Source organism: Pipistrellus hanaki, assembly GCF_964339955.1.
Source record: "Pipistrellus hanaki genome assembly, chromosome: 3".
Lineage (NCBI taxonomy): Eukaryota > Metazoa > Chordata > Mammalia > Chiroptera > Vespertilionidae > Pipistrellus > Pipistrellus hanaki.
In genome coordinates, this window is record NC_140505.1 from 165265807 (window position 1) to 165281829 (window position 16023).

Here is a 16023-nt window from a genome sequence, read left to right on the forward strand (position 1 = left end):
ATTGGGCTGGCCTCACTCACCACGTATCTACCTGAGAATGCCAGGGTTCGAAATTCCTCCCAGTGTTCAGAAGCTGAACAGCATGAATACTAATAAGAACCAATTGATTGGTTCTGTTCCTTCCACAGAAAATACAAAAGAGAGAATGAACGTCGTCAGAAAAAATGGTCCCACATTCCCTGTGAAAACATCATTCCTCTGGAGACCAATGAGACCAACCACGTGAGCCTGAAGGTAAGCCCTCACCTTTGGAAGAAGCCTGTCTAGAGCTGGTGCAGGTTGCCAGCAGGGATCATTTCTTTCAGAATCTAAGACTTAGATATTATTTCACTCACCGTTTAAAATGCCCCTAAGAGGTCAATTTTAACCAATTATTACAACAGATCACAGATTTTTATGAGAATCAATTTGAAAGATGCAATAGGTCTCAACCTTTCGTCTGCCTTTGAAGTCTGGTGGACCAAGGGCCATGTCTGGCCTGCAGGTGTGTGTGTGTGTGTGTGTGTGTGTGTGTGTGTGTGTGTGAATCTTTATCATCTTTTAAAAGCAATTGCCAAATATAAAAATCTTGGAATGGCTAGAAAAATTCAGATTACCAGCTTCTTCTGACAATTCAGATGATCCAGCCACTCTCTCGGCTGCAACTAGAGCTGATGGGGCTGCCCCCCTCAGACACCCGGCCCAGTGCCCTCGCTGCATTGCCACTTGGGCTTTTAGACATGTGTTTGCAACTCCAAAGCACAGCATGTTCCCCCTAAGATAAGGTGACCAGACGTCCCGCTTTTGGCGGGACAGTCCCGGTTTTTAACAATTTGTCCCGCGGCGTTTTAAAAAGTCCAATTGGTCACCTTAACTTTCCAAAAATCAGGACTGTCCGACGTCTGGTCACCTTATCCTAAGAGCAACTGTCTGTAGCTACAGGCAATGATTCCCACGAGGCGGGGGCAGGGGGAGAAGGAAGCAAGGAAACCCTGGCTGAAGTAGAACACAAGAAGGGAGGACAGCACAAACTCTACGAGGAAGCAGGGGGAGGGGAGGGGGGGGGCCGGAATGGACCCGGAGTTTAGCATCTTGTTGCAGAGCAAAGGCGAGTTGGGAGAGAAACACAAGTCAGCTGTGACAGTTCTCCTGGGAGTCTGCTCAGCAGGCTGTGAGCGAGTAGATGCCGCTCACCTGGCAGAGGCTCCCGGCCTTTGATTGGCAGTGGATGGGACAAGACAGGAAGCTTCTGGAATAATTAACCTTTTCTTGTACCAGATCGATGATGACAAGAGACGGGATACAATTCAGGGTCTACGACACTGCAAATACGACAAAAAGGTGACTATTGTCTCTCCCTGCTTCTCTGAACTCTCCTCGGTGAGGGGTGTGCTCTGGGCCTGCTGACTCACCCCTTCCCCTTTCAGAGGCTGGCGGTGCAGAGGTGGGCGTGGGTGCAGGGCTGCTCCAGGGCTGTTCTAGGCGCCTTTCACAGGGATGGGCGGGGCTCTGCTTCAAGGGTTACAGACTCACAGCCTGGGGAAAATCAAAGAATGCATACAATTTTTTAAGATAGGTGGAGTGTAGGAAGTGAAAGGAAAAATAAAAGAGATTCAGAGCAGTCCAGGCAGTCCCTGTATTATATATTTTGCCTCATTTAGTGAGAATAAGACAATTCCACTTGAGGTTTCCTTCCTTCCCACCTTTCTTTCTTCCTTCTCATTTAGTCATTCTTAAAGATACATTCAAACCTGAGCCTCTCATATCCAAGGGACATAAACATCAACAAAATACTGTCACTGCTCTCAAGAGTTTACAATATAGTGGGGAGATAACAAAATATTATAGTATGCTACAATATTATACATATAAATAGTCATGCTACAACTTTACCTTCTTAATTCAATTGATCTTTGCAGAGAGTGATTCTAAAGGATCTCAAGCACAACGATGGCAATTTCACTGAGAAGCAGAAGATAGAATTGAACAAGGTATGGGTCCCTTGCTTGAAACCCATAAGTGAGAAAGAGCATCACTGCATTTCCCCTAAGCACTGAGGGCCTAGGACAGCAAGGCATTACTGGGGATGCTGACAGAGAAGCCCTCAGGCCGAGAAATGGGTGACCATACGTATTCGTGTTGAAGATTCTACCAACACATGTTGGAGAATGATGTTTGATGGTGTAAAACATGTTGGAAATCTAATAGCATGTCCTACAAAATGGTCCTGATATTGAGAGTAGTCAAAGGTTTGTATTCGAGTCCCCTTGCTGAGGAAAGAAAGACTGGTTGGTAAGATGCGTTGCAATGCGTACTAAGAAATGTACTGATATTCCAAATCGTCTTCCCAAAGATGTAAAACACGTTTTATTAGCATATTAATGTACTGTGGTGCTGCTTTCTCGCTGACTTGCTTTGTAAATAAACATGTTATCTTAGTTGCTTCAGATTGACTATTACAACCTAACCAAATTCTACGGAACTGTGAAGCTTGATAGCATGATCTTTGGGGTGATTGAATACTGCGAGCGAGGATCCCTCCGGGTAAGGACAATTTCCAATTTCCTAACTGATCACCCATATAGAAAAATAAATAAATAAATAAATAAATATATATATGGAGAGAGAGAGAGAGAGAGAGAGAGAGAGAGAGAGAGAGAGAGCATAGTAGAATCAGATATGGTTAATTCTATGAATTCAAAAATATCACTCTCATGTATCATATCAAAAGGTCATAGAAAGAAAAAAGAACATGTAATGCTGAAAATGAACATTTAAATTAAAAATATATATAATTTAAATAAAACACGTCTAATGATAACAATTACATGAGGGCTATACCATACTCGGATTCATTTAATTTCAACGAGACAGCAATTTTAGAATGCCAGTTTACAAAGTCTGGTCAAAGGGTCTTACAGAGCCTTTTACTCCCTAAAATGCTCACCAAACATTTGGGTATCATACCTATAGTTTTGGGGGCTCTCTACCCTAAGGTAGGAAATTTCAGTTATGTCAATGGTCCGGGACCCCCTTCTGACATTGCTGAGTCCTCCTGGGCTCAGACAACAACAGAAGTTTCTACAGGAAACCACCCCTTTGTACCATGAACCTCAAAGCAAAGGCAGTGCAGAGGCAAATGGCAGCCCCCTCCCTGTGCATCCTTCAGGCTCCAACCATGGCAAATCCCATCAGAACCTACTTTTGTGGGGAAACAAATCAGAAAGTTTCACCCTAAATGGGGTAAAGACAATTTGCTTCCTGCCTTATAAATACACCATCCCTGCGGCTAACCTTGGGTAGGAACAACTGACTCATTCAAGCAACAAACATCTATAATAATAAAAGGGTAATATGCTCATTAGACTGGACATCCTTCCAGATGTCCTTCTGGATGAAACAGGGGCTGTTAGGGGAAGCCAGTACCAGCAGCTGGGGGAAGGAAGGCCTACTCTTGCATGATTTTCACGCATCGGGCCTCTAGTTTATTAAATAAAGATTTATTCCAAGCCAGACACCGAACGAAATGCTGCAGAAACTTCAGTGAACAAAAATTATCGGAGTCTATGTGTTCATGAGGCGAAGAGATAATAAACATAAACAAAATATAAAATATGTTGGGTGCTAAGGGAAATAATTACTTTAGAGTGTGTCTGGGCATAGCTCCCCTTCCTTGACTTGGCGTGGTACCTACAGTCCAGCCAGCCTTATTTGAAATGAATTACGACTTTGGACCCTTCGCTTTGAAATTATTGGTATAGTGCCTGACTTAAAACTAAAGGTCAAATTGTGCTTTTTCCCCAAAACAAGAAACTACTGATAGGTTATTAGAACTCTACTATGAAGAATTGTTACTAGCTTAGAACCATCATCTTGTTAGAACCATCACCATGTTAAAATATTGAGTTCAAAATTCTAGGTCATACAGTTCACACAAAATCCCGAAACTCTTGTCTTATTGACAGAGGACTTAGTAAAACAAAAAAAAAACAACAACAACACACATTTAGCCTGACCAGTGTGGCTAAGTGGTTGAGTGTTGATTCATAAACCAGGTCACAGTTCAATTCCCAGTCAGAGCACATGCCTGAGTTGCAGTCCTGATTCCCAGTAGCGGGTGTGCAGGAGGCAGTCCATCAGTGATTCTCTCTCATCATTGATGTTTCTATCTCTCTCTCCCTCTCCCTTCCTCTTTTTGAAATAAATAAAAACATTTATTATTGTTGTTAATCCTCACCCCAGGACATTTTTCCATTGATTTTTAGGGAGAGTGGAAGAGAGAGGGAAAGACAGAGAGTGACATCGATGTGAGAGAAACACATTGATTGGTTGCCTCCTGCATGTGCCACAACCAGGACCTGGGTAGGAGGCTGCAACCAAGGTACATACCCTTGACTGGAATGGAACCTGGGACCCTTTGGTTTGCAGGCTCTATCCGCTGAGCCAAACTGGCTAGTGCAATAAAAAAAACTTAGAGCTATAAAGCCAATGGATACAATTGATCATATGAGTAAAAACGTAAGCCTAGTGAATGTATTTCCTAACAGCAATTCCATGTTTAAAAACATTCATATAATTTTGGTGAGACAGGACCTGCAGCCCAGCGATTTGTGATTCAGACTCACCTGCCCACTCGCCAGGCAGGTGTGTGCTCATGGGCTCATTCCTTCACCCCCATCAGGTGGAAGCACCAGAATTTTGGATACTCTGGTTATCTCCTACTCATGTCCTCATTGTGAAAACCACCTAATGTTTCTTAGGTAGGGAAGAAAATAAATACTGGGTGGAGCAAAAGTAGGTTTATAGTTATTCATATGGGAAATGATGCAATAGTTGATACTTAATAATACAAGAATAAAATCTGTGTTTCATGTACTCACAACTGTAAACCTGCTTTCCCTCCACCCTGTATACATTCAGGAAATCCAGGGCAACAGAGTTCCAATGTGTTCCTGAACCCAAGACTTCATGATTATATCATTATTTGCCTGCAATAGTCTCTCCACAGTATCCCTCCTTGTAACAGCTGATTTTCTTCCTTTCCTTTTTTTCCTGTTCAGGAAGTTTTAAATGACACAATTTCCTACCCTGATGGTACATTCATGGATTGGGAGTTTAAGATCTCTGTCTTGTATGACATTGCTAAGGTAAGAGACCTATAAACACAAAAGACATCTAGAAAATTAAATACAGGAAAACAGATCAAGCAAGCTATTCAACTTATCTGCATTGGTTTCTTCATCTGTAAGATGGTAATAAAAATATTTAGTACTAATAGTCATGGAGTTGTTCTGAGTATTTTATGAAATAATGCATATACTTCGCATAAGGCCTGGTACAAGTAAATGTTCCATATATACTGGGTCTTCTTCTTAGGATTATTATATGCTTTCTACTCTGGGTTTGAAGCACACATTTTCATAGACTGGCTGGAAGTTAAGATAATATAAAGCTGTAGAGAGAATAACTGAATCTTCAACTTTATAAGAAAAATATTAAAGACAGGCAACCATCTTGTATGAGGCAGTAATAAATTTGGACATGTACATTCCCAAACACAGGAGTACTAGTGACCAGAGCCTTGTTCAAAAATGAAGAAAAGTCAATCCCAAGAGTGAGCCATTTGATAGTCTTAAATCTCCCTCCACATAGCATCAGAATACATTTGCAAAATGCTATATGATACTCCATTTGCCACATATCACTCCTGTGATCCAGGCTGAAAACCAGTGTCTGCAATGACACCTCTAGCCAGCAGAGGGAAGCACACAAGTGAAAAATAGGCTTCTTTCACAATAGAATGAAATTCATTAAATTTTAGAAACTAATCTAGCCTAGCTCCTCCCTTCAGAATAGCAAAGCCTTATTAGGCATATTTTTAATTGAAGTAGTAGAGGACCAGACATACCCAAGGTCACAGACCAAGTAAGTGGTAAGTGAACACACTTTAGAAAATAGGATCAACCTTTCATTTTTTAAAAAATATATTTTATTGATTTTTTACAGAGAGGAAGGGAGAGAGATAGAGAGCTAGAAACGTTGATGAGAGAGGAACATGGACCAGCTGCCTCTTGAACACCCCCTACCGGGGATGTGCCCGCAACCAACGTACATGCCCCTGACCGGAATCAACCTGGGACCGTTCAGTTCGCAGACCAACGCTCTACCACTGAGCCAAACCGGTTTCGGCCAACCTTCCATTTTATATTATCTACGAGGGGCTCAGTGCACAAATTCGTGCACCTTGAAAGAACTATGGGCCACAAGGCTGCTGTGGGCACAGGGGCAGGTCTCAGCCCTTCCTCTGTGCCCCCGCCTGGCCCTTCCTATCACAGCCCCCGGTCCCTAGTCTGCCGGCAACCCTGCTCCCACCTCTGCCATGCGCTGACAGTGCTGGCCTGCTTGCACCTGCTAACGGTGCGGAGTGATTGGGGCTGGCGCCAGCAGAGGGTGCGAATGGCAGCTGCTGCCCTGATTGCCCCTCAGGAGCAGGGGGAAGTGGAGAAGCCCTCATGGGCGATAGGGGCCAGCAGCCACTGCTTGCACCCCCTGAAGGCGCCCAGTGATCAGGGCTGGTGCTGGGCACCAGCAGCAGGTGCAAGCAGGGCCAGCACTGGCAGCAGGTGTGAGTGCCCAGCAGGACCACCATGCATGGGAGCAAAGAATTCTCAGTAATCACCAGAGGCTTGCCCTAATGACAGCAACCGGTGCCCCACCTTGGTCTGGCACCCCTGGTTACCTGCTCAGACATCCTGCCATGGCCAATGCCTGCCGTGTTCCATGAACTGTCACCTACTGCCAAAACCCACCATGTTCCACGTGCACCCCCTGGTTATCAGGGCACATCATAGCAACTAGTTGTTTGGTTGTTCCTCTGTTCGGTCTCTTTGCATATTAGGGTTTTATATATAGATAATTACTTAATCCAAGTCTTTAGACAACTGCCTTTTACTATGTCACCTAAATAGATTTAAAACTAGATGTAGAGCTTAGGCAAACATTAGGGCCTTAATATATTTAAAGTAAAATTAGTAGAACTAAGTTTAAAATTTATTAGTGTGTTTCTATCTGCATACTGAAATGAGTTCAAAATGTCACTTCTTTCTTTACAATAAGCAAATGCTGAATGTCTTATCTCTTTGTTTTCTTGTCATCTGAAAAATTGCAGGGGATGTCATATCTGCACTCCAATAAGACAGAAGTCCATGGGCGTCTGAAATCCACCAACTGCGTGGTGGACAGTAGGATGGTGGTGAAGATCACTGATTTTGGCTGCAATTCCATTTTACCTCCAAGAAAAGGTCTGTAATGAAATATTAACCAGTTTCCCACTGGTCTTTCTCTTTTCTTACAAGTCCACATAATTCTCTTAAGAAACAGTGATTCTCATCAGAAATTAATACTTGGAGACACAAGAGGCAACAGCGGGTTCAGTCTCCAACATTTCACCCTTGTTCATTTTCAACAAGTGCTTCTTGAATTTAATAAATCTCCTCTATGGATTTCCTTCATCCATGTCCTTTGATATTAGTGAGAAATCATGAAGAAGTTATTAGCTTGTAGAAGCAGAACTGGGTGAAAAAAAATAGAGATGATTTTAGAGTAGTCAGAGAACTTAGAAATCTTCTGGTCTAAACTTCTCTCTTTATAAAGCAAACAAACCAACCAGAATAAAGGTTTAGAAAGGTGAAGAGATTTGCCCAAGTAGATAGAGTATAAGTCAGACAACCCATTTCCAAATTCTAGACATCATTTTATTTATCTCTGATAATGATAAGGAAAATAACTCTTATCAGTAAAATATATTCTTATCTCTTTTAAGATTGTGATAGGGGTAAAAAAAGTAACAGAGAAAAATGATTTGTAAAGTATAGAGTTTTTATGTTGAACATTTACCCATTCTTTACTATAAATCAGGATTATGGATTCAAAAATCTAACACTCACATATGATTCAAAATACCATCTAGGTCCAAACAGTAAATTCTACTTCTAATTCTATTTTTGCAATCCTCTAGTTTTTCCTAAACAGAAGAAAATTGCATTCTTCCCCTAATTTCTTTAGTCACATCAAGCATGCTAGACACTGGATTCAACCCAGTAAGTGCTTGTTGGAGACCTACTGTGTGCCAAGCACGATTCATCATTTAGTGGAACAAATCTCCCTCATTAGATGATCCACCATAACCGAAAATCACAGGTTAAATCCCATCCTCCTGAACACCACTCAGTTACACCGACCTCTCTGTGTTGTCAGTCACCTGGATTTTAGCATAAGTCGTTGTACCTACCTTTCCCGTAACCCCAAACCACATGAATCACAAGACACATAAAGTCACAAGACATCAGCTCAAAAAGGCAATGAACATTTGGATGGAAAACCATATGAGAAAAATGTGCCTTGTCATAAGCCTAACACTGTACCCAACAACATGAATCTATAGATTTTTTTTTCCATCAAAACTGCCGAACATACAAATCTCAAAAAGCTTACAAGGAGCTAAGTGATTCTGGAAAAACTTCAAGGGATGTTGGAGAACAATTGTATGCCCTGTTATTGCTAAATAAGATAAGTGATGAGAGTCCAAAGCCCAAGTGTCTACAGGAGCCAAACACAGAACACTGGAGCACTTCACTATGACACGGACTAGATGGGAAGCATTAGGGAGTAGCAGGCCCAGTAGTAACATGGGAGTGAATGGTATGCATTATGTGTTAAAGAACATTGTGGGAATCCAAGAAAACACATCGCTGGGCAATAGCTGACTTGGGGGCTGTCAGTATGTCACATTTGGAAAATATCAGTCATAGTCTCTATGTTTGAATGTGCTGTCTTTATTTTTAAACATTTACAAAGGCTTTCGTAGGTTTATGCCTTATGTCCCATAAGCTGGTAAACCCTCTTAGCCTCTCACATTCTAGTGTGTTCACCCCACAAACCTTTGCAAGCACTTCCTGTACACCAGGTGCTATTCTAGGTAGACCTTGAGGGTGTTCGGGGCTATGATCCTAGCAGTGTTAGGGAAGACATTGCCATATGACCTCACCCAAATCCTGGCATTACAGAGTCATACTAAAAGGTGTGTGTTCTACCCTTAACACCATTATTAGCATAGTCTTCTCAAAAGTCTGGGACCCTATAAACTCGAGGCCACTCATGTTCAGGGTGCCTGCTGTAGGGACTTAGAGAACCGAAGCCGGTTGGCGACTATGGGCTGCTCACCCCCTTAACTTTGCAATCTCCATGCTGAATGCCCAGACCTGTGGACAGCCCCGGAGCACCTCCGCCAAGCCAGCATCTCTCAGAAAGGGGACGTGTACAGCTACGGGATCATCGCACAGGAGATCATCATGCGGAGGGAGACCTTCTACACGCAGAGCTGCCGTGACCAGAATGGTAAGAGTCTGGCCCTTTCATCTGCCCCCGCTGGGAGCTGGCTAACCTGCATTCTAGGCTGACAGGGACGCTAATCTGTGTGACCGAATCTCTGTCCCTCAGCTGAAAAAGCAGTAGCATGTCTTCACTGTCCACTTTGGAAGGTTTAGATGGATGAATGTCAGAGTGCTCTGAAGCGCATGAGACAATACCCCGCTGCCAAGTGTCACTACCACCAGTATCATTGTTAGTTAAAGAATCTTCCCTTGCCTGCAGGTGTGGCTCTGGTTAAGGTCATGGTTCAATTCCCGGTCAGAGCACAGTTTGGCTCAGTGGATAGAGCATTGGCCTGCAAACTGAAAGGTCCCATGTTCCATTCGGGTCAAGCGCACATGCCCAGATTGCAGTCTCGATCCCCAGTAGGGGGTGTGCAGGAGGCAGCCGATCAATGATACTCACTCATCATTGATGTTTCTATCTCTCGCTCTCGCTTCCTCTCTGAAATCAATAAAAATGTATTTAAAAATAAAGAATCTCCCCTTATAATTTCCCTCTTTCCTTCCGATTCCAAACAGCCAGGTGTCTAACACCTGAACTAGATCACTGAAGTGGGACATACATATTTTAGTTCCTACTAAGATCTGTACTTTTGTCACATGTCCCCTTGGGGCCTGGAAGGGGGTGGAGGTGAGGGTAATGGTTCAATATTTCATTTCATTCACTCAGTCCTCCCTTACGGAGCACTTGCTTGTGCCAACTTTGAACTGTCTGGGGGAGGGGTGACTGGGGATGTCAGGATTGCAAGCTAGATATCGGTCAGAGGAAGCCCACTGAAGGCAGTGGTGTCTGAGTTGAGTTTCATAGGGTTAGTGGTCTTAATTTGAGGGCTAGCTTCCTGGGTATAGGAGGTATGAGACCCCTTATCCTGGCGGCTCATTCTGCATCCCTCTGCGACTGCTGGCAGAGGTGCTGCCGCACTCTCACTGGCCCCATCGGAGTCGGGGAGCCAGTTTGGAATCTGATCGCCGCTCCATGCTGCATTCTCTCTTGTAATTAATTGAATTATTCTCGTCTCATCAGAGAAGATTTTCAGAGTGGAGAGTTCCAATGGAGTGAAGCCCTTCCGCCCAGATCTGTTCCTGGAAACAGCCGAGGAGAAGGAGCTGGAGGTGAGTTTCTCAGCCTGCCACCCTACCTTGTCTGTTTCCACTTCTCTGAACTCAGGAAAGAGCTGGTCCCTTAAGCACACGTCCCATTCTCAGTTCCTAGGAGCTAACAAAGCAAGATGCCCATGTGGTACACTGGCCAGGCTTGTAACTACCACCTAGTGATTGAAAAATAAGCACACCAACATCTGGAAACAATGGGGAAGTGTGCTTTCTCTCCTTTTATTCTTCATCTGAAGGAAACGGAGCTTTTCTTCCCGCATTTGTTTAAATTTTTTAATAATCCCTCACAAAGTCATTAAAGCCTGTGGGAAAAGATTCTAAATTTATTTCATAATTTTATCTGAGCTTTTATAATCCCCAAAGATAGTAAACAATGTGTTTTAAAAGTTTTTAGGGTCTTAAAAATAAAACCTTTTGTTTGTACCTTGTGGGTAAAGATTTTTTTAAAAAAACAAACCATTTTCCTTTGAGTTATAAACATCTTCAGGTGAGGTTTATGGCCAGCCTAGCTGGACGTGAATGCGTTATTTTTACCTCTTCTTTTCTCTATTTCAATATTAAACTCAGGTTGCAGACCCAAGGTTCTAAAATAGAACTGCTCCTATCCTGGTCTTATTCTATCCCTCCACCCTGATTTTCAGGATGCTGGGATTCCTCCCCACATGTCAGCAAATCCCTTCTCCTCTCTAGTCTGAGGATAGCCACATGTTGCTTAAAACTTCTTTCACTAAAGCATTTTACCGCCTCCATTCACTCGTGTAGTCAGATGGTTCTGGAATTGGAAGCAAGAAAAGATTTCATATCTAGTAGTTGGTTCCAATCAAATACAGGTGCCTTGGCAGTGCCCCCTGATTCACTCGGCGGTGCTGGATTTGTCCATGTCTCTTTAAGGTCATCAGTAGATCATGTACCAAGGCAAAGGCATCATCTAGTGGTGAATGCAGGCAGGCATAGCTAGTCCTTCCCAGGGATGCCTGAGGCAAAGAACCTAATACCATTTGTGATCTTATTTCTAACTAAGTAAAGAACAAACTAATGGTTTTCACCATGCTTTCTGACCCAACAAAAGCTGCAAACCAGGGATAGCGAGATGCTATTTCCCTGGGCTTCCTCATGTCTCCCCTTCCCCTGAACCTCCCCTTCCTCCTTTCTCTTTTATATATGCCATAATAATATATAATCTATGTATCATAAAAATTCTATTATAATTATGTTTTATGCAATTATTCAATGATAATATAATTATAGTATAACCTTATAATATAATTATAATATGATTATATATAATTACATTATTTAATACCATAATAAACATTTTATATTAATATGTAATAATAATAATTATATACATTATTGTCCTTTGCCCATGCAATATTTGGGGCATATTTATGCTAAAGAAATTATTCATTGTTTATCTGAAATTTGAGTTTAGCTGGGTATTCTATATTTTTGTTTGCTAAATCCGAGAGCCCTAAGATTCCTTCATAAACCAATTAAGTCAGAATCTCCTAGGTTGGGGCCCCGGCAAAAGAAATTCTGTAAACTCTCCCAGGCAATTCCCCTGTTAGCCGTGGTTAAAAATGCTGCTGAAGTGCCTCGCTCTCATTCACAGTCACTATCTCATACTCACTGAACCCAACTGTTTCTTGTTCTTCCCAACATACATCCTGCAAGTGTATGTAAAGATTTTGTCACAGCTGATACAACTATAAAATAAAAGGAAGATGAATGATCCAATTAAGAAATGGGCAATGGACTTAAATAGAATATTTTCAAAAGAAGACAGAAGGAAGGCCAAAAGGCACATGAAAACATGCTCAAAGTCACTAATTATACGAGAGATGCAAATCAAAACAACAATGCGGTACCATCTCACACCTGTCAGAATGGCCAACATCAACAAATCAACAAACGACAAGTGTTGGCGAGGTTGCGGAGAAAAAGGAACCCTCTTGCACTGCTGGTGGGAATGCAGACTAGTGCAACCACTGTGGAGAACAGTGTGGAGTTTCCTCAAAAAACTGAAAATGGAACTCCCATTTGACCCAGTAATCCCACTCCTAGGAATATATCCCAAGAAACTAGAAACACCAATCAGAAAGGATATATGCACCCCTATGTTCATAGCAGCACAATCTACAATAGCCAGAATTTGGAAACAGCCTAGGTGCCCGTCAGCAGACGATTGGATCCAAAAACAATGGTACATCTACACAATGGAATACTATGCTGCCATAAAAAAGAAGGAATTCTCATCATTTGCAGCAACCTGGATGGAATTGGAGAACATCATGCTGAGTGAAATAAGCCAATCAATGAAAGAGAAACACCACATGACCCCACTCATTTGTGGATAATAAAGATCATTATAAACTGATGAACCAAAAGATAGATATAGAGACAGTAAAGCAACAAGCAGATTGTCAAATTACAGCGGGGAGGGGAGGAGGATCTGGGGGAGATAATAGATCAACCGAAGGACTTGTATACATGCATATAAGTACAACCAATGGACATAAAACTCTGGGGAGGGAGGGGATATGTGGGAGGGAGGGAGGGGGGCAAAAAAAATCAATAAAATATGTAAAAAAATAATAATAATAAATAAAAAATAAAAAATAAATAAAACAAAGAATGGAGTGTTAAAAAAAAAAAAAAAGATTTTGTCTCTCCCATTAATCTAGCCCTGCCCAATTTACTATTACCTTTTTCATTAATTCAGCGTCTAAGGCACATGTGTCAAACACAAGGCCCGCGGGCCAAATCCAGCCCGCCAGGCCTTGCAATGTGGCCCACACCGCGCTGTCATCACTGCACTCCGCTGTCAGTTTATGACATTGTCAGTTTATGACTGTTCAGTAAACCATTCGGCCCGCGATTTAGGCTGGATTTTAGATTTTGGCCCCTTCTCTGATTGAGTTCGACACCCCTAGTCTAAGGGAAGGGTTTAGGCAAGGGGGTACAGGTGGTGATGCCTGAGATAACTGCAGACAACTGGGCGACCTCATCTGCATTGTCAGAGTTGAGATCTTTTTTTTTTTTTTTCTTAATATATTTTATTGATTTTTTACAGAGAGGAAAGGAGAAAGATAGAGAGCTAGAAACATTGATGAGAGAGAAACATCGACCAGCTGCCTCTTGCACACCCCCTACTGGGGATGTGCCCACAACCAACGTACATGCCCCTTACCGGAATCGAATTCGGGACCTTTCAGTCCGCAGACCAACGCTCTATTACTGAGCCAAACCGGTTTTGGCAGAGTTGAGATCTTTTTAAAATAGTCTCTGCCTCAATGACTCCTATCCTGGAAGGAAATAGGATAGGATACCACCCCCTGAGCTAATCTACCCTTTTTTCCTTCCAGGTATATCTGCTTGTAAAAAACTGCTGGGAGGAAGATCCAGAAAAGAGACCAGATTTCAAGAAAATTGAGAGTACACTGGCCAAGATATTTGGGTATTGCTGACATTTTTGCTTTTTTTCTCACCGATTTTGGATTATTCTAACAATAGTTGACATTCAGTGGCACCTAAGAATGAGAGTACCTATTCTAATGAAAAACCCCAAGCTGAAGCACTTACCTCAGAAAAATTAAAATGATATGGAGACTAACAGGGAAATAATCACTTGACAAGTTAAATACTCAAGGGCCAAACTTGCCTGATTAAAAACTATATTCTGACTAATCATAAGTATGTCTGTTAAAAATATAGTTCCCTGACCCTTCTGCAGGTAATTAGAATTTAGAAGTCCTGGAAATCGGTAAAGTCCCTGGATAATTCTTAAGATCACCAAGTGTCTTAAATTTTTCAAATCTTAAAAAAAAAAAAATTTAATCTTAGGATCAGCAACTTTGGCACTATGTCCTTAAGACTTGAGCCATGAGTCAGACTATAATTCAGGATTTTTTTAAAAAAGTAACACACAATTATCCAATAAGACTGAATTCTAGATTTCTCATGTTTTCTGTTAGAGACAGCGCAGAGTGAGAAAAATAACATTGGCGTGAGAGAGGGGATCCAGTTTCTACACTAGGATCTAATAATTGCTTGCTGAGGGACATTGGGCAAAAACACTTATCCTAATTGGGTGTCAATTTTCTTGTTAGTAAAATTGGACTGACTGAACAAGATCATTTGTACAATTCCTTCCAACTCTAACTTTCTGTAAGTCTCATTAAGTCATTCAGATACTTAACGAGGCTAAAAGCCCAAGGCTGGAGAAGAAGTAGAGTGAAGTTAATCAAAGTGAGGTCATTGATTTGGTAGATCTAAGCTGTCGTTTGGGAGAAAGGAGCAGGAAGTAATAAGCCATTTAATTCTTGCCCACTTTTCATTGCTTTACAAACCTGTTACCAAGAGCAGATGATCAATAAAGAAATTTAAAACAAAGAAATAGAAAAAAAAAATAATAAGAGCAGATGAGCGTGTATAGGGGACAGATGACATGTAAACTCTTGAAGATAAATTGGGCCCCTGATGGTCTACCCTGGAGAATCTGATGTCATTGATCCGGGGAGCAGGCTGACCTCAGGAGTTTTTTGTTTGTTTGTTTAAATATATTTTATTGATATTTTACAGAGAGGAAGAGAGAGGGATAGAGAGTCAGAAACATCGATGAGAGAGAATCATCGATCAGCTGCCTCTTGCACACTCCCTGCTGGGGTTGTACCCGCAACCAAGGTACATGCCCTTGCCCGGTATCGAACCCGGAACGTTTCAGTCCGCAGGCTGATGCTCTATCCACTGAGCCAAACCGGTCCCAGCTGGTATGTGTATTCTTAAAGTTATGACACACTTTATCAGATATCCCTCCAGGAAGGTTGTATGCATATATGTCTTTCTTCTTACCTACATTGATTACCATTGTTACAACATTTGGTAATACTTGTCAAGTGATTATTTCCCTGTTAGCCTTTCTTTCTTTTTTATTAATCTTATTTCTATATTTCTTTCATTTTTCCTATTAAATGTTTTTGTTAGGTATCAGCCATCTTTAATTTTTTCTTTGTTTAATTACCTGTTCATCATATTTGCCTGTAGTTATAATGGATGTTCATGTTTTCTTAACAATGTGGAAGAGCTCTTTATATATTACTACCCACAGCCTTTTTCATGACCAGAAAAGTGAAAGTTATATGGACACCTTGATCCGACGTCTGCAGCTATACTCCCGAAATCTGGAACATCTGGTGGAGGAAAGGACACAGCTGTACAAGGCAGAGAGGGACAGAGCTGACAGACTAAATTTTATGTTGCTCCCAAGGTAAGACAGTGGTCCAGCTGATGTGGTTTCCACAACAACACAGCTATGCCTCATACTTAAAGCTAAAAGCTTCAGCATATTTGTCTAGCATTGTTTTTCTAGATTGAAATTTCTTTAGAGAGCCAAATTTTTTAACTTAAACTATATAGGTAGGTACACTGTTATTAACTTAATTAGGGTACTCCTAAGCTGATCTATGTAGGATTGTTCCATTTTGCATATTCTCTTTTTCTT

General features: G+C 41.7%; 1 protein-coding gene across 1 annotated transcript in view; it reads left to right on the forward strand.

The window, feature by feature from the left end:
• Positions 1-16023, forward strand: part of GUCY2C (guanylate cyclase 2C) — a gene marked incomplete at its 5' end in the record, with an annotated part of 66803 nt that overhangs the window by 39303 nt on the left and 11477 nt on the right. The window contains 10 exons of the mRNA XM_084878281.1: positions 129-234; positions 1258-1320; positions 1899-1970; positions 2419-2523; positions 5040-5126; positions 7148-7280; positions 9238-9375; positions 10435-10523; positions 13889-13980; positions 15631-15789. Of these exons, the coding sequence (XP_084734407.1) occupies positions 129-234; positions 1258-1320; positions 1899-1970; positions 2419-2523; positions 5040-5126; positions 7148-7280; positions 9238-9375; positions 10435-10523; positions 13889-13980; positions 15631-15789 (1044 nt within the window). The remainder of the gene's footprint in view (positions 1-128; positions 235-1257; positions 1321-1898; positions 1971-2418; positions 2524-5039; positions 5127-7147; positions 7281-9237; positions 9376-10434; positions 10524-13888; positions 13981-15630; positions 15790-16023) is intronic.